The sequence below is a fragment of the Terrapene carolina genome, unplaced genomic scaffold (genome assembly GCF_002925995.2).
Source record: "Terrapene carolina triunguis isolate 2854851 unplaced genomic scaffold, T_m_triunguis-2.0 Scaffold58, whole genome shotgun sequence".
Taxonomy (NCBI): domain Eukaryota; kingdom Metazoa; phylum Chordata; order Testudines; family Emydidae; genus Terrapene; species Terrapene triunguis.
The window spans coordinates 107,592,837-107,620,573 of record NW_020664409.1 but is presented as its reverse complement, the minus strand read 5'-3'; the positions used below and the strand labels follow the sequence as shown (position 1 = coordinate 107,620,573).

General features: G+C 45.1%; 1 protein-coding gene across 2 annotated transcripts in view; it reads left to right on the top strand.

Moving 5' to 3' along the window:
- Positions 1 to 27,737, top strand: part of TSNARE1 (t-SNARE domain containing 1) — a 686,859-nt gene that overhangs the window by 584,059 nt on the left and 75,063 nt on the right. For both annotated transcript variants that reach the window (XM_026646872.1, XM_026646868.1), the window contains exon 12: positions 22,071 to 22,185. In XM_026646872.1, coding sequence (XP_026502657.1) covers positions 22,071 to 22,166 — 96 coding nt within the window. In that variant the 3' untranslated portion in view covers positions 22,167 to 22,185. The remainder of the gene's footprint in view (positions 1 to 22,070; positions 22,186 to 27,737) is intronic.

The following is a 27,737-nucleotide window of genomic DNA, read 5'->3' as shown; positions in this document are numbered from 1 at the left end:
AGTGCTTTGTCAAGTACAGTTCTAAATGACTCAGGTGATGGAGATTCCTGTTCTTCCCTTTGGGAAACTATTCCAAAGTGTAATAGATCTCACCTGAAATCTAGCCTCAATTTCTCCCAGGCTTAATTTATTCCTTTTATTCCCCATGGAGCACCCTAAGCGATTTCTGTCCTGTGCTTTTATGTCTAGCTATTTTCCCCCCAACAACTCTGAGAGTCCTCACTTTGGTCATTACCAAATAAATATTTGCTGTTGTAAGTTCCCCGGCACTTAGTGCAGAGATTCCACCAATAGATCGTTTAACTTCCCATAATGTTATTAATTCACAGTAATGCTATTTTAAAGGCTGGAGAAAAGTAACTGGGATGGAGCAGCTAACTGGGCGAGTCTCACCATTTCATTTCCTATGTTGCATGTACTCTTGTATTGTCGAATCCTGTTGTTGTATCCTAGATGCCCAAGGCCTTTGTGGACCGTAGACAGACCTGTGGCCTCTCACCATAGTGGCTCAGTGGCTTTGACTTTGTTTCCCTCTCTCTCTCTCTCTTCCTCTCTGTTGCATGTGTGTGAAAAAAATCATCAGATTTTATCATTTCAACACTTCATTTAATACATTTGGATCATGGAGAATAAAGTGGCAGTGTCATAGTCCCTAGGAAAGTAGCTAGTTTTCCTCCTCGGTGGGCCCAAAGCAATCCACCAGCTTTTTCAAGCCTCGCCACGCTATCAGCTGTCAACCAGCACCATCCAATAAAGTCATCCATGATTAATTATTCTTAAATGACAGCAGCATATTGAAGCAAGCTGATAGCTGCTGACAGTGGGAATCCAATTAACCTGAATTACTATCTTGATTGTGGCCCAATTAATGTCAGCTGTGCCATGTCAGGAGGGAAGGCTTGGCTAATATAATTGTTTAATTAATTCACTGTAATGGGTTAGTTGATGTGAGACTGCCCCCGATGCCTTTTTCCCCCCCATTGAACATTAATTTTTAAAGAGAAAGGTAAAGGTGGATGCTGCCTACTGCTCTTTGTTTAGGTGGGTAAATGAAATTCCTTCCTTCCTGAATAGGGCTTGGGGAATAACAGAACAGGTAAACTTGCATTATCATCCTACTACTGCCCATTGCTCTAGTTAGTTTGCGGCGTCCTCTAGGTTGAGTTGCTCAGAGATAGCCTGGACTTCAGTTTGAGAGTATCAAAGAGAGGATTGATGATGACTTGAATAAATGGAGATATCCTATCTCCCAGAACTGGAAGGGACCATGAAGGTCATCGAGTCCAGCCCCCTGCCTTCACTAGCAGGACCAAGTACTGATTTTGCCCCAGATTCCTAAGTGGCCCTCTTGAGGATTGAACTCACAACCCTGGCTTTAGCAGGCCAATGCTCAAACCACTGAGCTATCCCTCCCCCTTTGTCTGTCTCTTAAAAACATGTTGGAGGGCAGTGGATGGTTCAGAAAACTGGTAATGCAGAGGTCTGGATCTGTTTAGCAGGTAAAATAGGAAATTGGGTCAGGGTGACTGAACATTTGTTTGGGTGGTTTTTTACTATGTAATGTCTGTCTGGTGCCCTGAAATTAGTTCATGGTCTCAGCCCGGTTCCAGGTGAATAGGGCGCATATCACATAGCCGCACCTGCCTGGCAGTTTCGGGAATGAGTAGGAATAGAATTTGAATGAGTAGTGGCTGTTGCAGCTGAGGCACATTGGTCACGTGGAACTAAGTTAGCTGCCACTGCCTGTGCTGTGGAGCCATTCTGGGGATTTTAATATCTGTAATTACCACTCAAGCACTTTTCAACAGCCTTAAATGCACGTTTAAAAACCTGCCCTTTCACCCTGTCTATAAAGGCCGACAACAGGAAAGAGAGACGCCCAGCAAAGCATTTTAAGGCCTAAATGGCATCCTTGGCCACTGACAAATAAGTTTGAGTCTGTGAACTAGATCAAGAGAAAACTTTCCTTGATCTCCACAAGAAACTTAAATTATCCCTAAAAAGATAGACTCTGACTGATTACCAAATAAGAGGATTAGAACTAAAAAGGAGCGCTAATGACTTAAAGAAGCCAGCATTAAAAAGATGAACTCAATAAATTAATATGGTAAGTATGGAGGCTATGACAAGAGAAGGGGCGGGGGGAATATATAGATATTTTCCTCCTGTGGAGCTCAAATGTAGATTTAAGCTCCTGTCATGAGTGCCAGGAAAAGAGGAATGGAGTGTTAGAGGCTTTCATCAACTCCACATAACTAGAACTGGGACACCCTCAAAAAGTTGAGAGGTTTGGTTCACAAGAGTAGCTAAAACTGCGAACACCTATTGCAAAAGTCTTCAAAGCCCTGGCATCATGAATATTGACCTCAGAATGCCCAAAGAACAGGCTTTCTCGTGAGATTTCTGGTTCTGAATTTTCCAGTAAATATCATCAGAACATTCTCTCTCCTGGTATATTTTGTTTGGGTGGAACCCAGAAATACATACGAGAAATTCTTAGAAGCTCAAAACCATCTGTGGTTTGAGTTTGGGATGAAGGTTTGATAGAGTTATATTATCCAAACTGCCCACTCCGACAGATAACCCTTGAGTCAGTGTACCTCATTTGAAAGTTTCTTTATGTCAGCCTCACACTGCGAGGTGGTGAGATCCCTCATCTTCCCAGGAAGCTTCAGGCTCTTCTAATCTGTGTCAGGGGATCAACCTGGTACTGGCCCAGTCAAGGATCAAAAGGGTTCGAACTGCAACCTTTGCAAGCACCTCCCTTCATACACACAATTTGGGCGAAGAGCTCCTCAGGCACAGTTCAGCATCTGACCCTGTGTATTTTAAAGAAAACAGTGTCACCATCTACTTTATTATTTCATCTCTGCAAAGATTTTTCTAGTGCCTCAGATTATTTTTTCTTGTGCATCACTATAAAGATATTTTAGACAGATATGTAACTGAAAAGGTTTTGCCTGGGCTAAAGGTTATTTATAACTGCGCTGCAAAATGTGTTTTAGCATCTCCCTCTTGCTCCCATCATGCTGGGGTTTTGTATTTCTTCGCTATCTTTATCCATCAGAAGAAATATTCATAGATCGACGTTTACTTTCACAGTCTAAATGGGTTTATTATGCTTGTTTGCTATTAAAGGTATTGTAAATTGGCCACAACTTGGCAACCTGTGTTTTTTTTTTTAAGCAGATTCTTTTAGATTTTGTGAATTATGTTCTTTAAGAATATTTTTTCCAGGCAGTGTGAAACCACTCAAGGGCCTAAGTAATTTTACCCCTTTCATGGCAAGCTAAATGAACAGAATTTTTTACAGCATGCCCTGTAATTGTTGCTATTAATGGATTTACTTTGTAGAATGATTGGTGTCATTGATCGTTGCAGTACACAGCTGAGCCCCATTAAGCTCTCCACAGCATTAGAACCCTATCACCACACTGTTGGCATTAATGGACCTCCTGGTTGGCAGACTTGGTAGAGAGAGGCCAAGGACTGAACTTCCCTTTTACCCTTAGAAGCGATTCTTGCCGGTGAGGTTACAGGGACATTGACATGGAACAGTGTAAAGGAAACTCGCATGGCTCCTGCTGTGAATAACTATAGTAACTATTCTGTGAATAAACAGAAGATTTGTGTTTCCGTGATTGTCGGCATCTTGCTTTTCATAAGGACTTTATTTCTTGGTTTTGTGACAGTCACAACACACACACACACACCCCCGCCAGTCCCACAAAAATTCAGTTATAGAAAAATTACCGTTCATTTGTTTTATTCACCTGAAATGTGTGCTAGAGCCGTGGCTCAAATATGTGGTACACCAAGTTTCATGATTATGAGGCAGAACTAAGGACTAGGTCCAACTAGGGAGTATGTGCATTTACTTTAATGGAAATTGGATAGGGGCCAAAATTCAGATATCTATGGCCTTTGCTTGGGAACTCTGTGACAGAAGCAGGGATAGAATCACGTTCTTCGGCAGCATTTAACTGTCTTAACCATGAGACTCTCCTTTCTCTTGCTGCAATCCCCTGCCTCATTCACTACGTACTTTCCACCTTTTGCAACAAATGAGGCAGGGGGCCTATAGACAGCAGTTTCCTTCCCTAGGAAACCCTGATTCATCCCCAGGACAGTTCCATCTTGTGCATTGAATGAAGCAAAGGTCCCGTGGAAAAAATAGTATGCAGTAATGTAGTTAAACAGAAATTCCATCATCTGGAACTACGTTAACCCCCTCACTCTTCTAAGAAATGACTGAACCATTTTAGCTGAAACTAATAATAATAATTCATTAAGAATATAATAATAAATTAATTAGTTTAATTAATTAATTAATTAATCAGTCAGACACCTGGCATGGAAAACTTCAGCCTGAGCAATTTAAGTTGAGCAAAGTTAAAAGCAACCGAAAGCAGGATCTTGAAATGGAAAGCACTAGGCAATCTTAACTGTTGGTGTTGCTATCTGTGCTACATATAATTTAAGTGGTAACATCTCTATTTTACTGATGGGGAAACTGAGGCACAAAAGTTAAGTGGCTTTTGTTAGCTCACATAGCAATTCAGCTGGAGAGCCTCAGTCTAACACACAGTTCTGTGCTTCATCTGCTAGCTCATGTGTGGGGTTTGGTTTGTTTGTTTTTTCCCTTTAATGCTGAACTCCTGGCTGTCCTGAACTCTGATCCTTTGTCAAACCTTATCTGGATCTCTAGTTGCAAAACTGGGCAGGCAATCTCAGGAGAAATGTCTTTCTCCTGAAATTGCCAATATATACTGCTTCTCTCATGGCTTTTCTACTTCTGATCCATCTGAAATGTGAAAACACACAGGCTGCTGTGAAAAGTGAAAAATGATAGAGGCGAAAACATTATTCAGACATTGAAAAACTCATTTGGGTTTATTTTCTCCTAACCAGTTTCTCATCAGTACCAATTAAAAAGTAAGTCACTCATGTTTAGGCTCAAATCTATCTCCGTCCCAACCGACCCACGACACACAGGGCCCAATAATTCCTTGTTGTAACTCCATTGGCTTCAGTTGAGGTGCACCAGGGCAAACTTGTCCAATACTGTTTGTTATAACAATTAACTGATATTGGAAAATTTGGACTTTGAATCAGAGTTTATGGGAAATCAAATGAACTCAGCATCCTTTAAAGGAGCGTCTCTTGCTATTTTTGCTCTGTTCCTCATTTTCTGTCTCTATTGTCCATTGTAAGGCCCCATGTCACACACATGGGCTTGGGAGGGTTGAGACATTGTAATGTAGCAATAGAGTCAGCTTGTAAATCCCTGCTGTGTCATGCTAAGTGCAGAGCTGTGCACGGGTGGGCAAACTACAGCCCGCGGGCCGCATCCGGCCCTCCAGACATTTTAATCTGGCCCTCGAGCTCCTGCCAGGGAGCAGGGTCCGGAACTTGCCACGCTCCGCACAGCTCCCTGAAGCAGCAGCATGTCCCCCCTCCGGATCCTACGTGTAGGGGCAGCCAGGGGGCTCCGCACGCTGCCCCCGCCCCCGCCCCAAGCGCCTGTGGACAGGGCAGCGTGCAGAGCCACCTGGCTGCACCTCCACGTAGGAACTGGAGGGGGACATGCTGCTGCTTCTGGGAGTTGCTTGAGGTAAGCGCCGCCCAGAACCTGCACCCCTAGCCCCCTCCCGCGCCCCAACCCCCTGCCCCAGCCCTGATCTCCCTCCCACCCTCAGAACCCCTCGGTCCCAGCCCGGACCACCCCTGTGCACTCCCAATCCCTCATCCCCAGCCCCACCCCAGAGCCCGCACCCCTAGCTGGAGCCCTCACCACCCCCCACGCCAACCCCCTGCTCCAGCCCGGAGCCTACTCCTGCACCCTGAACTCCTCATTTCTAGCTCCACCCCAGAGCCGCACCCCCACCCAGAGCCCGCACCCCAACTCCCAATTTTGTGAGCATTCATGGCCCACCATACAATTTCCATACCCAGATGTGACCCTCAGGCCAAAAAGTTTGCCCACCCCTGCTTTACTCTCTATCACAGAATTTATTGCTCTTTCACAAGCAGATTATCATGCCTGTTTTCAATTTAGTTTACTCACTGGTATTTAGCACTTCACTCCTAACTAGTTCTCATGCTGCAAAACAGCAGCAGCAACGTGATAAATGCTTGTAAACTAGTGAAAAATAACCTGTCTGGGAGGAAATTGTGCTATATATATATATATATATATCCTCAATATATGTTTCACTCTATATGCATCCGAAGAAGTGGGTTGTAGCCCACGAAAGCTTATGCTCTAATAAATTTGTTAGTCTCTAAGGTGCCACAAGTACTCCTGTTCTTTTTGCGGATACAGACTAACACGGCTGCTACTCTGAAACCTGTAGTTTTAAAAATACTCTCACTTACAAAGCACTGTGGTTTTTTGGAGTCTGTTAAAGAAGCCTTCTGCAACTCCTTGTATTGAAGCATATTTATGTTAAGGCTCTTTCTGATGAGACTAAAGTGATTTGGTTTTCAGTGTCCACTGACTGTGTTCCATAGCAAAACCCGCATCTACCATATTTATTAAGAGCTGCATGCAAACAGCTGAAGGCAAGAAGCCATTTGTAGTGCACAACAATAAAAAGGTTTATTTGTCCTACAAACCCAATAACAATGCAACATGTTCTTGAGCGCCATTTACTGGCAGCATATCTATTAACTATTTACTTATATACAGCTTTGTCTCTTCTATGGAAAACTCTTGTAAACTTTATAACACGGGGATTCACTAACTCCTAACAGTGATTTTACAAAGTATTGATGATATACCATTCGCAGAATACCTCTTTTGGAGTCTGTGTCACCGTGCACCAGGGGGTTGAGGAAGGATACCTACCTGGATCACTCACTGTAATGTACTGGTTGGTGGGCCTGGTGCCTTGAAAGAGACTATAGAAATGTCAGCCATTATCATGTCGTCGTCATTGTCTTCTTCTTTTGGCTTAAAAAGAGCAATATTAAATGTCCAAGTCTATTGGTGATCCAATTGATTGCTTCAAGTGATGCATAGGGACGGCAGAGATATCACCAGGATGTGATTTTTTTTGGACATTGAGTAATGAGGAGTTCCATAATTTGAGAGCTGTTTCTACAGTCACAAATAGGTTTGTGTCTCAGTCCCCATTTATGGAGAAGGTAGGCACATCTGCTCTTTGGATATTGGAAAATCCTTGTTCCTCATTCAATGAAACTCCTGAAAGATTCTCGTGTTGTGATAAATTTGGGTGGGTGGATGCAGGGGCGACTCTATGTATTTTGCCGCCCCAAGCACGGCAGTCAGGCGGCTTTCGGCGGTGTGCCTGCGGGAGGTCCGCCGGTCCCGCGCCTTTGGCGTATCTGCCGCCGAATTGCCGCTGAAGCCGCAGGGCCGGCGGACCTCCCGCAGGCATGCCGCCAAAGGCAGCCTGACTGCTGCCCTCATGGCAACCAGCAGGCCGTCCCCCACGGCTTGTCACCCCAGGCACGCGCTTGGTGCGCTGGTGCCTGGAGCCGCCCCTGGGTGGGTGAATGCCAGTATGGGAAGCCACGGTTGTAGCGTTGATTTTACTGTGCCTGTAATGATCCACGTGGTGGTGTTGAGAACTGATGTGTCCAGATGCGTGAGCAGTATTCTGTGGTAGAGTAGACAAGGGCCAGTGAAGAGATCTGTAGAGATTTTTTTCATTGGCTCCCAAGGTTGATCTTGGCACTTTCTGAATGAGATTTACACACACCTTTATTTTACCATGAATATTTTTCAAGTGCTGGTGGTATGTAAGGCATTTGCAATTGTCAGTGATGTTAAGCAAAACAAAACTGAAAGAACATAAGGTTGCAAAGTGAAGCACTCAAAAGTTAGGAAATGCCGCAATTAAGGCAGCTTGTGCAGCCTTGGCAACAGCCCCTAATTGACGGGAGAAGCTATTGCAGGGAAAGTCCTGCTCAAACCCTGCAGCCCTGGGCTGGAACATGCTCAGTGCAAATGGAATTTGGCAGCTAAATTCTCCAAAGATTCCAGCAAGTCTCTACTGAGCATGTGTGAACTGAGGTTTTACAGAGGCTCATAACTCAGCCAAATTTTGATGAGTTTCACAGAAATAGCAAAAGCGCATCTCTGATACAGAGAACATAAGAGCATAAAAACATAAGAACGGCCATATTGGGTCAGACCAAAGGTCCATCGAACCCAGTACCAGTGCTACCACCTCTGCTTATAGTACACTCATAGGAGATTAACAAATTGTAGTAGCCATGAGAAAACTAAGAGAGAATGGAAACTACTACAGGTGCAAAGTGGTAGATACAAAGACAAAGTTGCTGGAGAAAAGTATAAATTACTCCACGAGATACAGATTAATGTCTCGGATGGGAGGGGATTGAGGAAATAATGAATGGTGGGATGGCCTTTTCCTGCTAAAAATATATTATGGTCTTATAAACAGACTGCTTCCTTCTCATTTAAATACACCAAAAGGTGCGTGCTAATATTATTGGCCTTTTATAGCCTCTCTTCAGAAGCAGTGATATTTAATAGTAAATTTATGTTACTTTTTAAAGAAGTTACACCATAAAGGTCACCAGATTTGGTCAGTGTGTTTTAATTTATACACACTTTAAAGGTTACATTCCTCAGTTCCCTTTCAGTAACACGGTCTGTTTATTTCGTTATAAGGTGTGATTGTGTACAACATGACTAAAAGATCTTATGAAATACAATGGAATATAATAATAATAATCCCCTGGAAACCTGTTATCAGGAAATCATTTTCTCATAGTTCAGTTTTACTGTAACCAGAGATTTTAGTAGAGCTGAGTTCACAAAGGGACTGATCCTGACGTGTGCTGACTACCCATAACGTCCAGGGAAATCACTGGATTTAGAGATATGTAGTAATTTATACTTGTATATTTGTTTCCCTCCCCCCTTTCTAGAGCACCTGCATAGAATATCTAGAGAATGATGATATGCTTAGGGCTAGATTGAGAAGTCCTAACTCATTTTGGTGAGCACCTATTAACATGAGTAGTACTGACATTTGCAGTGTTACTCATGTAGGTACGTGATCACCTATATTAAGATTGCACAGTCTTGCCTTAGATTCTGATACAGATTGCATATAAAATGGGCCATCTTATATTGTACTATTTTCACCTCCTGCAACAAAGGAAACAGCTACTTGAAAATCAATGAAGATGAGTTTTCATTGCCCAACAGGGGCACTTAAAAAATTCCCTCATGACAACTGCAGACTGTGAATGAGTCTTTTTTTCAGTTCATGGTGGTTCTGATATTTTCAGGATAGGGCTGGGATCCAGGAGACAGAGTTCTCCATGATGGATAAATCCTCAGAGGTTTCTTTGTTTTTCAAGCGATTTGTACCATCCAGAAAGTTTTTTAGTATTACTGGAGTGTTTTCAAATTCCCCTCTCCCTTGGTCATCTTTACCCAGTCCTTTCTGGTTAGAAATGTATTTTGTGTAATGTGCATAAAATATTCCTGCTAGTGTAAAGCAGATGGGATCACTGTAACCTTATTTGCTGGGAAAGAGGGAAGAGGGATGGCTTCTTCTCTGCTTGACATCAAGGTTGCCCTAAGAATTGTCCAGAAAGTGGGTCACCATTTCCTCTTGCACTGAGAGAGAGCACCATGTCATAAAGCTCTACTGGTAGGCAAGGTGTACCCTAGATGTTTACATCTGGTAGAAGAGCAGGAGTGTGAGGAAGAAGGGTGAAGTCCTGGGGTAGAGTCATAGTGCTCTGTGCATTACTCCTTTCCTTTGCCGCCCTTATCCCTATCCCTGGCATGCCCCCTATGCCAGGGGCTATATGTGGGAGCAGCACAGAGAGATAGTCATTGTGCAGATGAGCTTGGCTAATGATCACATGCCTTCATGAACAACATCCATTCACTGTAGATCCTTCACCCATTCTCTTGTAGAACCCATGATAGACAGAAGGAGCGCTAAAGATGCCTTTGTCCAGTAGTAGGCTGAGAAAAAGCGTAGTCCCTGGAATCATACAGATTAAAGACAGAAAAGCCCTTCACATTTCTGCGTAAAACTCCCCACCATTTTGTGACTCCACATTTTCTTGACCCTCTAAATAGAGGAATAGCACCAGCTTTTCCTGGGCTCGCTATCCCTTTCCAGCAGCAGAATAAGGACAATGGATTTCAAAAAAGTGGACTTTCACAAACTCAGCGAACTGGTAGGTAAGATCCCATAGAAGAAAATATATGGGAAAAAAGGAGTTCAGGAGAGTTGGCAGTTTCTAAAATAATGAATAGTAAAGGCACACCAGCATACTAACCTGATTCAAAGGAGATATAGGAGGAATAGTAATATGGTTCCATCAGGAGCTGTTTAATTACCTTAAAATTAAAAGGGAATCCTACAAAATGTGGAAACATGGGCAAATTACTGAGGATGAGTACAAAAGAGTAGCACAAGGATATAAGGATAAAATCAGAAAGGCTAAGACACAAAATAATTAGACCTAGTTGGGACATAAAAGGCAATAAGAAGAGGTTCTATAAATACATTAAGAGAAAAAGAAAGAGGAAAGAAAATCTAGGCTCTCTGCTTAAAGGGGAAGGAGAGCTTACATCTGATGACATCAAGAAGGCTGAGGTATTTTAATGCCTATTTTGCGTCTGTCTTCACTAAAAAGGTAAATTGTGATCAGGTACTAAACACAATTCAGATTAACAACAAGGGGAAAGAAACATAAGCCAAAAGGGGAAATACTAGCTTAAAGAATATTCACATAAGTAAGGTTATGTCAACACTGCAAAGCTTTGTCCCCAAAAGTTATGCCATTTTCATTAAAGTGCTTTAAGTAAACCGCTGTTGCATGTCCACACTATGGTCCTTGTGTCGGCAGAGTGCATCCAGGCTAGCAGCTCTTGCATTGACATGGAGAGCAGTGCACTGTGGGTAGCTATCCCATTGTTACTTCTGGGGGAATTCTGGGGGAGCTACCCGAGGTAAGCACCGCCCAGCCGGAGCCCGCACCTCTTACCCCCTCCTGCTTCCCTGCCCCAGCCCTGAGCCCCCTCCCTCACCCAAACTCCCTCCCAGAGCCCGGACCCCAAGCCCCCTCCCATACTCTGAACCCCTCAGCCCCACCCCTCTGCCCACACCCCAAACCCCCCTCCCGCACCCCAGCCCCCTGCCCCAGCCCGGTGAAAGTGAGTGAGGATGGGCGAGAGCGAGCGACGGAGGGAGGGGGGATGGAATGAGCAGGGGCGGGGCCTCAGGGAAGGAGCGGGGCAGGGGGCGGGGCAAGGGTGTTTGGGTTTGTGCGATTAGACAGTTGGCAAGCCTACCGCCGACATCAGCCCCCACTTCCCCCCTGGCTCGGCACAGCACAACAGTCTCTCTCTCTCTCTCTCTCTCACACACACACACACACACACACACACACACACACACACCCCCCTGCCTACTTCCTCTGTGTTCCTAGTCCAGGAGAGAGCAGCGTTCCATGTTAATGATTTGCTCTTTGCTACCAGAGCTCAGCTGTCAGAAACTTCCCGTAGCTTTGAAAGGGGAGGGACGCATGTCTGCAGGGCAGCTGATTTCAAAACAATAATCAGAGTGGTCATGGCAGGCACTGTGGGATACTGAGGGAGGCCAGTTATGGCGATATAACAAAAGGCAGTGTCTACACTGACGCTTTGTCGCTTTAAGTTTGCTGCAAAAGCTTTATCCCTCTCATCAAGGTGCTTTTATTTTGTCGCTGAAACTGAAGAGTTTTGTCACCCAAAGTGGCATTGCAGTGTGTACATCTCCACTGTTTCGTCACCAAAAGCTGCCTTAAGGAACTAGCTGAAGCAATCTTGAAACCATTAGTGATTATCTTTGAAAACTAGTGGAGGCTGGGTGAGGTCCCAGAGGACTGGAGAAGGGCAGACATAATACGTATCCTTAAAATGGGGGAACATAGATGACCTGAGGAACTATAGACCAGTCAGCGTAACTTTGATACCTGGACAGATTCTGGAACAAATTATTAAACAATCACTTTGTAAGCACCTAGAGGACAACAGGATTGTAAGTAATGACAAGGCCATTTTGGTGAAGAACAAATCATGCCAAACCAACCCAATTTCCTTCTTTGGGTACGTCTTCACTTACATCCGGGTCCGGATGTAAGCAATCGGTTTTCTGAGTTCGATTTATCGCGTCTGGTTAAGACGTGATAAATCGATCCCGGATCGATCCCGGAAGTGCCCCGGATCGATCCCGGAAGTGCTCGCCGTCGACGCTGGTACTCCAGCTCGGCGAGCGGAGTACGCAGCATCGACGGGGGAGCCTTCCTGCCGCGTCTGGACCGCGGTAACTTCGGACTAAGGTACTTCGAATTCAGCTACGTTATTAACGTAGCTGAATTTGCGTACCTTAGTCCGAAGTGGGGGGGTTAGTGTAGACCAGGCCTTTGACAGGTTTACTTGTCTAGTATATAGGGGCAGGGCCGGCTTTAGGAAGTGCGGGTCCCAATTCGAACAGTTTCGACGGGGCCCCGGCAGGAATGATTAAAAAAACCAAAACACCTCCTCACCCCTCCTCGAAGTATCATGGGCGGCAGGTTTGTAGAAATTTTGGTGGTGCCCAGAACGCTCAGAGCCCGCCCCCACCCCGAACTCTGCCCCCCACCTGCCTAAGGCTCTGTGAGGGAGTTTGGGGGGGGGGGAGGAGGTCTGGGGTGCAGGCCCTGGGTTGGGGCAGGGGATTGGGGTGTAGGACGGTTGAGAGGTTGGGCTCTGGGATGGAGTCTGGGGTGCAGGCTCTGGGACAGAGTTTGGGTGCATGAGGGGGGGTGTGGGGAGGGGGGGAGGGGTGCAGGCACAGGGACAGAGTTTGGGTGCAGGAGGGGGTGTGGGGGAAGGGGGTGGGGGTACAGGCTGTGGGATGGAGTTTGGGTGCTGGGTGCAGGCTCTGGGCTGGGGCACGGGGTGGGGTGCAGGATGGGTGGAGGGGTGCAGGCTCTGGAAGGGAGTGCGGAGGGCTGGGTGCAGGCTCTGGGACAGAGTTTGGGGGCCGGAGAGGGGCTGGGGGGGAGGGGTCTGCCATCACATGTGGCTTCCTTCCTCTGCTGCCCCTCACCATAGCCTCACTGGGGGTGGGGGATGGGGCTGCCCCTTGCCCAGTATTTGCAGGAGTGGTGGCTGGGGGGGAATCACAGGGTCAAACACTCACCGAAGCCCCAGCAGCTGCTCAGGTGAGTGAGGTCCACTGCAGATGATCCTGTCTCCCACCGGACCGGAAGCCCCCTCGGCGTCTTCTCCAGGTGGGTGCCGGGGGAGGGGAGGGGAGAGCTGCAAAGCACATGTGTGCCTTCGTCCTCCCCTCTCCCCCTCCTGACGTGCAACAGCCTCTACCTCAGCCCTCTGCCAGCCAGCGTCAGCATCTCTCGTTGCCATAGCAGCAGCAGCAGCTGCTTCCAGGAGAGCAGCACAGCTTTCCTTCCAGCAGGGACGCTGCCCGATCGCCTCACCCTTGTTACGGCACTGCGCGGGGCCCTCTTAGGCGCGGGGCCCAATTCAGGGGAATCGGCCTAAAGCCAGCCCTGTATAGGGGGGAGGCTGTAGATATGATATATCTTGATTTTAATAAGGCTTTTGACACAATCCCAAATGATATTCTCATAAGCAAACTAGGGAAATGTGGTCTAAATTAAATTAATATAATGTGGGTGCACAACTGGTTGAAAGACGATACTCAAAGAGTAGTTATCAGTGGGTTGCTGTCCAACTGGGGGGATGTATCTAGTGGGGTCTGTCCTGGGTCCTGTACAATTCAACATTTTCATAAATGGCTTGGATAATGGAGTGCAGAGCATACATATATAATTTGTGGATGACACCAGGCTGGGCCAGGTTGCAAGCAATTTGGAGGACGTGATTAGAATTTGAAATAACCTTGACAAATTGGAGAATTGGTCTGAAATTAAAAAAAAAATGAAATTCAATAAAGACAAAGTACTACACTCGGGAAAGAAAAAATTTATTGCACAACTACAAAATGGTAAATAACTGTCTAGGTGGTAGTTCTGGGGGGGTTATAGTGGATCGCAAATTGAATATAAGTCAAAAATGAAGTTGCAAAATACGCTACTATCATTCTGTGTTCCATTAATAGGGGTGTCATGTGAAAGACATAGGAGGTCATTGTCCTGCTATACTTGGCACTGGTGAAGCCTCAGCTGGAGTACTGGGTCCCACTCTGGGCACCACACTTCAGGAAAGATGTGAACAAATTGGAGAGAGAATCCAGAGAAGAGCAACAAAAATGATGAAAGGTTTAGACAACCTGACCTAAGAAGAAAGGTTAAGAAAACTGGGCATCTTTAGTCTTGAGAAACGAAGACTGAGGAGGGGCCCTGCTAACATTCTTCAAATAAATTAAGGGGTGTTATAAAGACAATGGTAATCAGTTGTCCTCCATTTTCCACTGAAGATAGGACAAGACATAATGGGCTTAATCTGCAACTCTGGAGATTTAGGTTGGATATTAGGAAAAACTTTGTAATCATAAGGGTAGTTAAGCTGTGGAATAGGCTTCCAAGGGAAGTTGTAGCATCTCCGTCACTGGAAGTTTTTAAGAACAGGTTAGACAAACCTGTCGGGGATGGTCTAGGTTTACTTGATCTTGCCTCAGTGCAGACAGCTGGATTAGATGACTTCTCAAGGTCCCTTCCAGCCCTACATTTCTATGATTCATTCCAAGCAAGCTTTTGAAACTCTTAGCAACAAAGATGTTTTCTTTTGCCCTTGCAACTGTGTTTTCTTAATAATTTCCAGGATGTAACTCACTCCTCTGGGCCCAGTGCCTCAGCAGCTTTTAATGGTTCTAATTGCTTAACTATCTATTGTGGCATAATTAAAAAGCCTTTTAACATTTCACTTCCCTCCCACAGATAAATAGTTTCCAGCCTGTAGGATGTGACCTACAGCTTCTTCTGTGGAACATTAAGGCAAAGGATTCTTTCAGGCTCACAGCAACAGCAACATCCACCTCTCCTGTCACTCTAAAGCACTTTCTGCTCATGTCCCTAAATAGCCTCACTGACTTCTTCCCTGATGTTTGGTATTCACTGTTTCAATTGTGTGTGTAAAGGGCACTGTCAGGCTTAAAATATGTCCTTACCTGTAACATGTTACTAATAAATCCTGAGATTAAAGCAAAAATAACTACTATAATCAGTAATTTCTTACAGGGTTTTTTTTTTTTTTTTTTTGCATTTTTTTCCTCTTCTAATATGATCAAAATATTTTAGACAGTTTCATCCTGCACATCTTGCATGATACTAGAAACAGCAATTAAAATAGGCTCAAAACCCATTGGACCAGAACCACAGCTAGTGCACACAAGCGGATCAATGCTGTTCTACACCAGCCGAAGATCTGGCCCATCTGCTCTCCAGACTAAGCTGGGTGGTGTAGGTAGTTCTGCCTATAATTAAGGTTGCCCAATATTTTCCATGATAAGGTCCTGTTTTTAGTTGCTTAAACTTTGCCAGACAATTCAGGCTGAAATTTTCCATACTAGGCATCTGCCTAAAGAGATTTGTTTGGCTTGGTTATTGGTTTTCTGTTTGCTGTTTGGTTTAGTTTGTTTAAATTTCAGCTAAAATGATTCAGGCACCTTCAAGAACAAAATCAGGGGGAAATGTGGTGTTTTCCCATGTTACAAATGCATAGTGCTGTTTTGTTGAGAAGCTGCTGTTCCTCTGTGCTTTGGAACAGTGACTTGAAATTTGGCAGTGGGATTGCATTAGTGTCAGGGATGTGCCTTTTGCCATTCCATTGAAAATTTGACTGATTTCTAAACCTCCAAAAATTCTAGTTTGCACATGCTCATTGGAGACTTGTTAGATTTTTGGCAGCTAAATTCTCTGAAATGTCCGTCCGCATTGAGCATGCTGTATCCCCTTCCAGCTTCTACATGCAAACTAGACAGCACATGCCCCAGAGAGCAACTGAGTATGCTCCATCCTGGGGCTGTGGGAGCCGAGCAGCAGGATTTTTCCTGAAATTGGTTCTCCAGGCAGCCAGAGGGTGCAGTTGCACCAGGCACAGGCACTGAAAGTGGGAAGACTTGTCTGTCCTATGTTCTCAATGCTTCCTCTGCTGGCACTCAGGCAGGCTGGAGGAGAATGAGGAAGACGCCTGACTGGAATTAGGGTTGCCAACTGTCTATTCACACAAACCCAAACACCCTTGCCCCGCTCCCTGCCCTGCTCCTTCCCGAGGCCCCGCCCCTGCCCCACCCCTTCTCTGAGGCCCCGCCCTGCTCACTCCATCCGCCCTCCCTCCGTTGCTCGCTCTCCCCCACCCTCTCTCACTTTCACCAGGCTGGGGCGGGGGTTGGGGTGCAGGAGGGGGTGCGGGATGCAGGCTGTGGGAGGGAGTTTGGGTGCTGGAGGGGGCTCAGGGCTGGGGCACAGGGTTGGGGTGCAGGAGGGGTTGTGGGCTCTGGCCAGGCAGCGCTTACCTTGGGCGGCTCCCGGTCGGTGGCACATTGGGGCTAAGGCAGGCTCCCTGCCTGCCCTGGCCCCACGCTGCTCCCAGAAGTGGCCAGCACGTCCCTGAGGCCCCTGGGGCGGGGCAGGGGGTCTCCATGCGCTGCCCGCGCTCCAAGCTCCTACTCCACAGCTCCCATTGGCCGGGAACTGTGGCCAATAGGCGCTGCAAGGGTGGAGCCTGCCCTGGCCCCGCTGCGCCGCCGACCAGGAGCCACCTGAGGTATGCGGGGTCAGGGAGCTGTGCGCACTGCTCCTCTGCACGTCACCCCCGGAAGCAGCCAGCATGTCCCTGCGCCCTTTTGGGGATGACAGGGAGCTCCATGCGCTGCCCCTGCCTGCAGGCACTGCCCCCACAGCTCCCATTGGCTGCAGTTCCCGGCTAATATGAGCTGCGGAGTTGGTGCTGAGGGCGCAGGCAGCGCGTGGAGACCCCTGCCCCCACAGGGGCAGCAGAACGTACCGGCTGCTTCCGGGAGCGACGCGGGGCCAGGGCAGGCAGGGAGCCTATATTAGCCCTGCTGCACCACCGGACGTTTAGCGCCTAAAATCTCCCAGTTTGGCTTCAGTAGCCTCCGGGAGACAGAGACAGATTCTGGGAGACTCCCGGCAAAATCAGGAGGGTTGGCATCCCTAACTGGGATGTTGAGGTAGAGGTGGAGAGGGGGTTGCAGGAACCCTAGAGTGGGAAGGATTAAGGGATGGGGAGGAGGTAGGGCAGGAGGCAGAATTACCACTGGCCAATATTTGACCGGCCTGGCAATTTTTTTATGCATTTGCCTGATGCCAGAAAAATAATTTAATCTTCCGGGGTTTTTTTTACGTGTGTCTAAAGATTTACATTATTATCACAGTACATGGGGATGTACGGTGATCTAACTCACAAATTGGCTCTTTTGTGTCCTGTCCATTACAGCCTCCAGATAGTGAGAGAGGCAGTTAGGAAACTGGCATTCAGTAAGCTTCTAAGTTAGCCAGTGCCATGCTGATATTGTAAGGAGAAAAGGGAACTCCTTTGTTAGCCTAATGGAGAAGGTACAAGGTCCTCACTTAAATCATTGCTGATTGGCCTTAATAGCACTCACCTCAGCTGTTTCCATAGACAGTTTCTCACTCAAACCACTCCAGCCTCTGATGTCACATGCTGAACTGGTTCAGCTCTGATCCATTCTGAAAAATCCTCCATGGAAAGCACAGATGCTGCAGGAACTGGAGTTGGCGGGTTACCAAGTAATATTCTTCCCTGTGAATAGGTGTTGAACCAAAGACCATCGCATGCGATAGAGAGCCATGTGCTGAGAGAGGTGCCATCTTTGGGATGTAAAACTGGCGTGCTGATGTATCCTTGATGACCAAAAATTTATGATGCTTTTTTAAAGAGCAGCAGATTTAGTTCTAGTACCATAGCCATATTCTAGTCTGAGTACTTATATTCTGCTTGCCAAAAGACCTCACGTGAGTTCATTTGGGTATGATATTCTTCACTTCCTTTCCTGAACTAGTGTGAAATGTTCCTGTTCCTATTGAACCCAGAGGTGGTTGCATTTTGGGGCATGTGAAGGGATTCCAGTATACGGCATTACAATTGTGAAATTCCTGTGGATGCTTCTGGATAAAAAGTGGTATATGAATGCAACATATGCATATAGTATATTTATTTATCCCTACTCAAGTATTCTATGGCATGCTACGTTTTTTGAATGGAGACTGAAATACAGATGAAAAGTGCAAACTGTCTTTGCAATGGAATGAACGTTTGCCTTAATGAAAAATGAAAGAACAAGATGAGGAATTAAGAGGAAAAGGCTGTAACACCTAAAACAGATTATAGAAGCATGTAGGAGTGACATGCTAAATCCATAAAGTGGTGATATAAAGAGAACAGGAGCCATTATTGTAATTTGTCAACCAGGATAGAATTTATAAAATGTTAAGTTAAATATTAGGATAAATTTTAAGGCCTTGCTCCTCCATTGCCTTACACCTTTGTGTAGCCATCTCATATGGTCATGTTTTTCGCTCAGATTGCACCAGTGAAAATTGGTAAATTCGGCTCTGCAAACTCCACGAACAGTTGAACAGTGAAACAGCCAATCTGAAATTGCCATTGAAGCTGATATTTAAGGCCTTTGAAACTCACTTTTAGTACTGTTTAAGAATAATGAAGTCAATCCTGCTCTAAGCTAAATGGCCCACTAGCATTCCCTACTGATGCAAAAGAGTCTTTGATTTTTAGAACCGGACAAGAATTAGTCATTTCAAGATAGTCTTTGTGACTTTAAGCAGAGGCAATGCTCCCTTTTTGACTTGAAATTACTTAAGGCTAAAGGTAAACAGAAGGATGCAGTAGGCCCTTTATCTCATGTGTGCCGCTCTTCAGAATGTATTTGATTAAGTCCCCCCCTTGGAAGTGAAGCTTCAGTCATTGAAAAGGGGAAATGTACTTTAATAGGTGGAAAAATTAGTTAAAATTATAGAGGATGATGACGGGAAAGACCAGGGCCCACTGGCATTTTCCTCATTACGATCACGGCAAATTGACTGACACACATATGCCGACATGATCATAATGCTCCCCACTCAGAACCAGGGAGGAAAATGAAAATCCATCTACATTCCTTGCCAGTGTGCCTGAGGGAGAATTCCTTATCAAAACATGCACAAGAAATTATATATAGTTAAATCGCCTAAACCCTTAGTAGTGTGTGAGTAATTGTAAACTGGATGAAGGAAAGGAGACCAAGGTTAATTACTTCTACCATGGTTTAGGAGCTATAGAGAGGTTATAGAGACCTCAGCATTTTTATTAAAGATTTCTAATAACTGATATTAGAAAAACCTCATAGAAACAAGTATCAGAGGGGTAGCCGTGTTAGCCTGGATCTGTAAAAAGCAACAGAGAGTCCTGTGGCACCTTTAAGACTAACACATGTATTGGAGCATAAGCTTTCGTGGGTGAATACCCACTTCGTCAGACACATGTGACCGTCATGCGTCTGACGAAGTGGGTATTGACCCACGAAAGCTTATGCTCCAATACATCTATTAGTGTTAAAGGTGCCACAGGACTCTCTGTTGCGTCTCATAGAAACAAAACATCAACATTCAAGTTTCTCAATGGCTTTGAAATGCAAAATAGAGTCCTTTTGTATCCCATGGCCCCATCTAGTCCAGTGTTCACAAACTATGTACCATGGGCCTGATAGTCCATAAAGTGAGGTAATTGGAGAAATAGGCAGTGAGGAATTTGGGCATTGGGAGGGGAGATGGGTCTATGAGAGGACCCCTGTCACTTCTAAATAATTGGAGAACAACTGATCTAGTTTTAAATGATAGCAAATGCAATGTAATTCAGGTATGTATGGTGCAATGATGCCATGAGCAAAGAACTTAGGGGAATTTGTGCTGACTAGGAAGGTGTTTACAGCACTGACCAGGAAAGAAAGTGGATGACAGTACACAAATTAGCTAGCTCCTTTATCCCAAAGTGCAGCAGTAGCTGGAAGAAAGGACTGTAGATGTATGTAGTTGCTTGATTATGCCTAGTTGTTATTATCTGGGCTGGTGAGCACAGGGCTGGAGGAAAGTGCTCACTCTCTCTGGCTGGCTGTCAGAGTGAGTGGCGTTATACTATGTGAGCTATATCGGGGAACTCATTTAATGTGGTTTTATATAGTGCATCCAAGAAAGAGCTTTGATTAAAGTGAACCTATGATTCCAATGGCTTTATGGGAGTTCCATTATTCTATCCAGTTAAACAGGGAATGAGGAATTACCTCATGAGAGAGAGGTTATAAATAGATTTTAATATGGAGATATATCTATCTCATAGAACTGGAAGGGACCTTGAAAGGTCATTGAGTCCAGTCCCCTGCCTTCACAGCAGGACCAATTACTGTCCCTGACATATTTTTTCCCCCCAGATCCCTAAATGGCCCCTTCAATGATTAAACTCACAACCCTGGGTTTAGCAGGCTAATACGCAAACCACTGAGCTATCCCTCCCCCAAAGATAAAGATGGTATTACAGCTGTGGAAGATACTGGGTAAACCTAAAAACATAAGAATGGCCACCCTGGGTTAGACCAATGGTCCATCTAGCCCAGTGGCCTGTTTTCTGACACTGTTCGGTACCAGATGCTTCAGAGGGAATGAATAGAAGAGGGCAATTTATCTAGTGATCCATCCCCTGTCATCGAGTCCCAGTTTCTAGCAGTCAGAGGTTTAGGAACACCCAGAGCATGGGGTTGCATCCCTGACCATTTTGTCTAATAGCCATTGATAGATTATCCTCCATGAACATATCTACTTCTTTTCTGTACCTAGTTATGCTTTTGGCCTTCACAACATCCCCTGGCAATGAGTTCCACGGGTTGACTGTGCGTTGTGTGAAGAAGTACTTCCTTCTGTTTTTTTTAAACCTGCTGCCTATTAATTTCATTGGGTGACCCTAGTTCTTTTGTTATATGAAGGGGTAAATAACATTTCTTTATTGACTTTTTCACACCATTCATGATTCTACAGAGCTCTAACATATCCTCCCTTAGTCGTCTCTTTTATAAGATGAATAGTCCCAATCTTTTTAATCTCTCCTCATAAGGAAGCTGTTTCATACCCCTAATCATTTTGTTGACCTTCTCTGTACTTTTTCCAATTCTAATATATCTTTTTTTGAGATGTGATGACCAGAACTACACGCAGTATTCAAGGTGTGGGCATTCTATGAATATATATAGTGACTTTATGGTATTTTTTGGCTTATTATCTATCCCTTTCCTAATGGTTCCTAACATTCTGTTAGGTTTTTTTTGACTGCTGCTGCACATTGAGCGGATGTTTTCAGAGAACTATCCACAATGACTCCAAGATCTCCTTTTTGAGTGGTGACAGCTAATTTAGACCCCATCATTTTGTATGTATAGTTGGGATTATGTTTTGTAATGTGCATTACTTTGCATTGATCAACACTGAATTGCATCTGCAATTTTCTTGCCCGGTTACCTCATTTACTTTTGCTTTAGACAGAAGTGGACGTCAAGGTTACAACTTCCAGGAGCAAATATCTGGCTCTTGACCTTAATCTGAATGGAAATCAGAATGCTTGGATGCTGAAAGCATCTTTGCCGGCCTAAGAAATGACCTGTATTTTTGCATGGCTGGGATTATTACAAATTTGTGCCGAGACAGCCTCTTATCCTGGCAGTAGGAAGGTAGTCTTGACCCCTTTCGCCAACCACCCAGCACTGCCCAAATCCCTCATTGAAAGTGATGGCAATAAGTGAGTGTCAGCAGGTAATGGCCTGAGTGGGAAGAGCAGTGGGTGAGGAATATGGCTGCGAGTTTCAAGGGAGCATTTTCCCTGAGAAGGGTGCACAGAAGGGTGGATCTGCACTGAGGAAAAGGCATGTCTTCTGAAGCCTAGCATCCTGCGTGTGACTCGGCCAGTCCTGGACGTGGAGATCGACGTGCAGCGATAGTTCTTCACAGACTTTCTCTGCATCGTCCAATGAACACATACATGTATTTATTTCTGTTTCCTTTTTCTCTCTTAGCAACGAGCCAGGAAGATGAAGTGCTGCCTTCTCTCTGTCGGAATGGCCGTTCTGCTGGTTGTTGTCGTAATTATTGCCGTCTCAGTCAAACACTGATCCCGCTGAGATTCTACAGGTGGGAGTTTGTATCTGACTCTTTATCATGACATATGGATGAAGGATGGGATAAGTGGATGGCTCAGGGATGTGGTGATGACTAGAGTGGTGTATCTCTAATTTGTTGGTTCATATCCAGCCCTCAGAAGTTAGATGTGACAATCGTTACCCTCTAAAGGATGCTGGGGGGGCTAGATGAAATGTGTGAGTGGTCAGAGTCCAATTGTCGGTAGACATGGGGAAACTTGCATTGCTATTTTCTATTCTGCACCCATGCTTTGAAGAAATTGAGGCACTCAGACTCCAGTGCAGTCTTCCTGGCATCTTTCCCTAACTTTCTATGCATGCCGAAGCCTGTTCGGTGTCTGGGCCAAGCTGAGATTGGCCCTTGGTGGGCTTGCAGAAATCTCCCCCTCACTTGTGCAGCCCATGTGAGGAATGCCACAGCCATGCCTCCTGCCTCCTTCCGTGTCCGGGGAACAATCTGCACCACGGATAGACCCTGCACAGTGTGTACGCCTTAAGAGACACATCACTTCCTGTGGCACCCACCCTCATTCCCCCACTGTTCCTGGTTCAGCTGGCTCTGCATTACCCGCCAAACAGGGCTCTGTCTAAATTGCACAATTTATCTCTGGCTTTTTTTTATTTTTTATTTCTCTCTCTCGCATATAAACAAACTGCACAGGCCAGATTTTTGATCAGGTATGCCAGCGTAAATCTGACATAACTCCAGTGACCTGAATGGCGTTACTTTGGATTTGCACTTGTATGTCTGAGAACAAAATCCAATCCCATGTGCTACTTTATGTGAGTATGTAGTGATGTTAGGGATGTACAAAATCAAACGTCCTCAACTCCTGGAAATCACAAATCTTATCAACCTGTGGCTAAACCTGGAAGCATTTAAGGCCTATGAGGGCATGTCTACACTGCAAAGAAAAACCTGCGGCTGGCCCGTGCCGGTGGGGTTTGGGCCGTGCTGCTGTTACATTGCTGTGTAGACATCTGGGTTTAGCCTGGAGCCCAGTCTCTAGGACCCTGCAAGGTGGGAGGGGCCCAAAGCTCTCAGCTGGCATGGGCCAGTGACGGGTTTTTCTTTGCTGTGGAGACGAACCCTGAGTAACACTTTATTTTGAATCTGTTAGAGTGGTGCAGTCACAGAGCCAGAATAACCTAATGATAATGAAAAGCCCAGCAGGAAAATGAAAGTTAATCTTCTTTCAGAATTTCATGTGTTTGGGGAGGGGATCCTAATGACTCAGTACAGTCCTCGGAAAAACTGAACACTCAATTTTCCCGTCATCCTTCAGTGGTCGAACAACTAATGACCTAGTGCATAAAACACCAGTTCCTCAACAGCGGCACCAATAAAAACATAAAAACTGGACTGGATTATAGTGGATTCAGCCTGGACATGTCCTCTTGACAGAACAAGGAGTAATGGTCTCAAGTTGCAGTGCGGGAGGTTTAGGTTGGATATTAGGAAAAACTTTTTCACTAGGGGGTTGGTGAAGCACTGGAATGGGTTACCTAAGGAGGTGGTGGAATCTCCTTCCTTAGAGGTTTTTAAGGCCTGGCTTGACAAAGCCCTGGCTGGGATAATTTAGTTGGGGATTGGTCTTGCTTTGATCAGGGGGTTGGACTAGATGACCTCCTGAGGCCCCTTCCAACCCTGATATTCTATGATTCTGTGATTCTCTTATTTCATCTCACATGAGACAAGCACCAACATGGTGACGTAATGACATCTGACCTTTATATACCACTTGTCATGCAGAAGGATCCCAAAATGCTGTACAAGCTACTCATTTATATACAGGTATCACTTTACCCACCTCTAGGGAGAAATGCATCAGCTGTCTTTTTCCATGCCCAGCAGCTCTGCACAACAATTCAAGGCAAAAACTGAAGTATCTAATTGAGAGACAGAAAATAAATACTCCAATTTGAATGAGGCGAGACACTGAACCTAACATCCCTAGACTTATAGAATGTGCTGTGAGATCTATAACGAAGACAACTAGTTAGGACTCCAGTTTTACATTTCATCAAGGAGAGGCTACAGCATCGGGCTCCTGAGTCTTTGCTGGACCACGGCTTTATTGCTAGTCAGTGGGAAAGTAACTGCCTGCTAAATCACTTTTGATGTTTCTCCCATCCTGGTACCGATCAGGCCAAATATCTCTAGCTTTCAAGTTCACATCCCAGGATGAAATCCCTTAATGTCACTACACTGAGAGTCCCCAGACTCAGCTGATCATATTTTGGACCTAGCTAATGATTAATTTGTAATAGATTTTTTTTTAAATTAATGATTTCAGCAATCCTGATACCCCCAAAATAAATAAAGGTCCTTATTACAAGGAAAAAGCAGGTGGTTCTTTCACAAATCAGATGTGAAGCAGGTACAGCAAATCCATTCCTTCCATAGGATTCATCGTTGGTTACTTGAAAAATAAACAAGAGAGTGGCTCTTCTTGTGAATTTCCTAAGTAACAGTGGTGCCATCGGTTCTTCAGCTCAGTGCGCTCAGAGGGACCAGCTGTTCTTATGAAATCTCCAAGCCCTATCCTAAGTATGTCACTTCATCCCCTGAGGCATCCTTGTCTAAGGATGGAGAGAAAAGCAGCCATTGCATCCAGTGAGGTTATGGAGAAACTCCTGGAGATGTCTGTATGTTTTTTTGTTTCCACCTCGGGGATTATGAAGTAACCAGGCATTTTGGAGTCAAATTGTTCATCATGTAACCATGTTGCAGCTGCTCTCTTAGCCAGTCTGGTATAAGTCACTGAACATCTTAAAGGGATAGTATCCTGCTGACAGTCCTAGAAATCTCCCTACCTTAACAATGCCTTTGCTTAATGATTGTTAGAATTCCTGATCCTGGAAGCATATCTCCATTGGCTCTCTCGTCCTTACTTATACACAAAGTGTTTAAGCCTTTGGACTCAGTCCCAGAGTCTAGGATACTTCACGGGCAAGCGGGTGCAGAAAACCAAGAGAACACAGAGAAAAGCTACTAAAATGATTTGAGGGCTTGGAACAAATGCCTTACAGTAAGGGCTAAAAAGCTCAGTCTGTGTAGTTTATCACAAAGAAGATCAAGAGGGAGAGGGATAGCTCAGTGGTTTGAGCATTGGCCTGCTAAACCCACGGTTGTGAGTTCAATCCTTGATGGGGCCACTTAGGGATCTGGGGCAAAATCAGTACTTGGTCCTGCTAGTGAAGGCAGGGGGCTGGACTCGATGACCTTTCGGGGTTCCTTCCAGTTCTATGAGATAGGTATATCTCCATATAGTATAGTATTAAGAGATGACTTGATTATGGCATATCCCTTCATGGGGAGAAAACACTGGGCACTGAAAAGGCTCTTTAACAGAGAAAGGCATAACAAGAACTGATGGCTGGAGCTGAAGCCAGGCAAATCCCAATTAGAAATAAGGCACACAGTTTTAACAATGACAGTGATTAATCATTGGAACAAACTACCAAGGGACGTGGTAGATTCTCCATCTCTGGATGTCATCAAACACAAGTTGTTGGGCTCAGTGCATGGGTAACTGGGTGAAATTCTATGAACTGTGTTAGACATTAAGCCAGACTAGGTCCCTTCAGCCTTAATCTATAAATTTAAGAGCATTTGGATAGAGGTCATTGTATAAAAGAGTCCTTCACTTCTCAGTTGCTGATTCATATTCAGCTTAAGTCAGTCAAGACTTCAGTGTTGTTGCCATCTGATGGCAGCTTGGTGGCCTATGTGAAATCAGTCCTCCAAGTGCCCTACATCCGTATCTCTTATCATGGCAACGGTTACCCTCATTAGCAGTCTCAGTCGACTCTCTGTTTCTTGGTCTAGTCCGTTCCTCCCTGTGCTTTGGAGCTTTGCTACATAGTTCAGATTCAGTTCTCAACTTTCCCAAAGTTTAAGGGGTGGTAAGATCTAAAGATTCAGGCCCTTCTATACTTTTAACTAATTGAGACACAGCCTTAAGGGAACCGTTCAATGAAATACCTAGTGCAGTTTCTAATTCCTTTCCCTCCAGTCTGGGGGCCCAATTCTACATGGAAGGAGAGAATCAGGCCCATAGGGGTTAACCATTCCCTGAACATATGGTGCACTCTCTTACTCACTCTCTCTCAGCTTAAAATGAAATAACCATCAGATCAAGCTGGAGAAATTGCTTTGACTTGGTTTTCTTTTTTTCCTTTGCAGTCACAGTTAGCCATGTCCAGTCCATTTAATTGGTGCATTCTGTGACAAAGTGCTTTAGCTCGCCACTCCAAGAGGACATAGACTCTAGCAGCTTGTTTGATATGTGTTTTGTTTTGTTTTTTCCTCATGCATTCAAGTCTTGGCTATTTTCTTTAGTGCCTTGTTGTACTCTGTTATGCCCCTCTGTTCTCTACACCTGGTCTCCCGACTGCAGTGGGAATAATAAAATCCACAGTTTTAGTTCACAGCCACCGGGTATGATCTGAGGACCATAGGAATGCCTCTATCAAGGGCTTCATGCTGTATAGCCTAAGCCACTCCTCATCTCAGAGCCTGATTACTAAGAGTTGGACCCAACACACCAGGAGAGATTTCTAGACTACTGGATTTTGCTAAATCAGCCTCAGAGAGCCCCACTTGGTGTCATTAATACTGAACTTTTCCGGTACACCGGAGGACTTTCAGAGACAATATACAGTACCCTGTGGAGCTGAGGGAAAGGGATTTCAGGGCAGGAGACATCAGTAAAACACCAGTGAATGTAATTGGAGACTCTTTCTATGGGGATTATATATACTGTTGAGGACACTGATGACAAAACTGACCGCTGCCATTGGTGTTCTGTTAGCTCCCAGAACATGGCGCTTACAATGCTCTCTCTTCACCAGGCTGGCCACCCTCGTGACAGAAATTCTGTGGCACGTTCCGTGTGTTTCTTGCACTGTGCCATCACGTTGCGGCCGCAACAGCCGTTCCTGCCTAAGAGGCAGTGTGGAATGTAGCAATACATCGACCGAATGAACATTGTAAAGAAGGGCAAAACACGGATAGCTTTGTTCCATGGAATTGCTTTTTGCTTTTTAAATTGATACCATGGGGGTAGCTTTACTTATGGGCTCTGCTTTTACCAGTGCACTGTACATTTCTTAGTGGTCATGAGAGAGTCCCAGTTTGCAGTCCTGTATCAGTCTCAAGAGCCACAGAGGACGTTGTCATATTTGCTAGCTGCCAGTCACAGGACTGAATTAATCCACCACCCTGTTCTCTGAGCCGCCTGTGTCATTTGTTCAGGAATTTACAAAGGAGCCAACAGTCAATAACGTCGCAAAAGCTCTTTTGTTCTGGAAGTGATTCTCCTTCTTTTCATCAGGGTATATTCGATATTTATAGTCTCCTGATCTATAATTAATGTTTCAGATCCTGAAGTCCTTACTCGGTTTTTACTCTGGCAAGATTATTGGGCCAGATTCTTACACTGGTTTATATGAGATCAGAATCTGGCTGTCAGTTTCAGAAGGAGTATTGATGGAGTTTTCTGAAGACTTCATCTGATCTTGCGGCTTGTTGCCTATGCT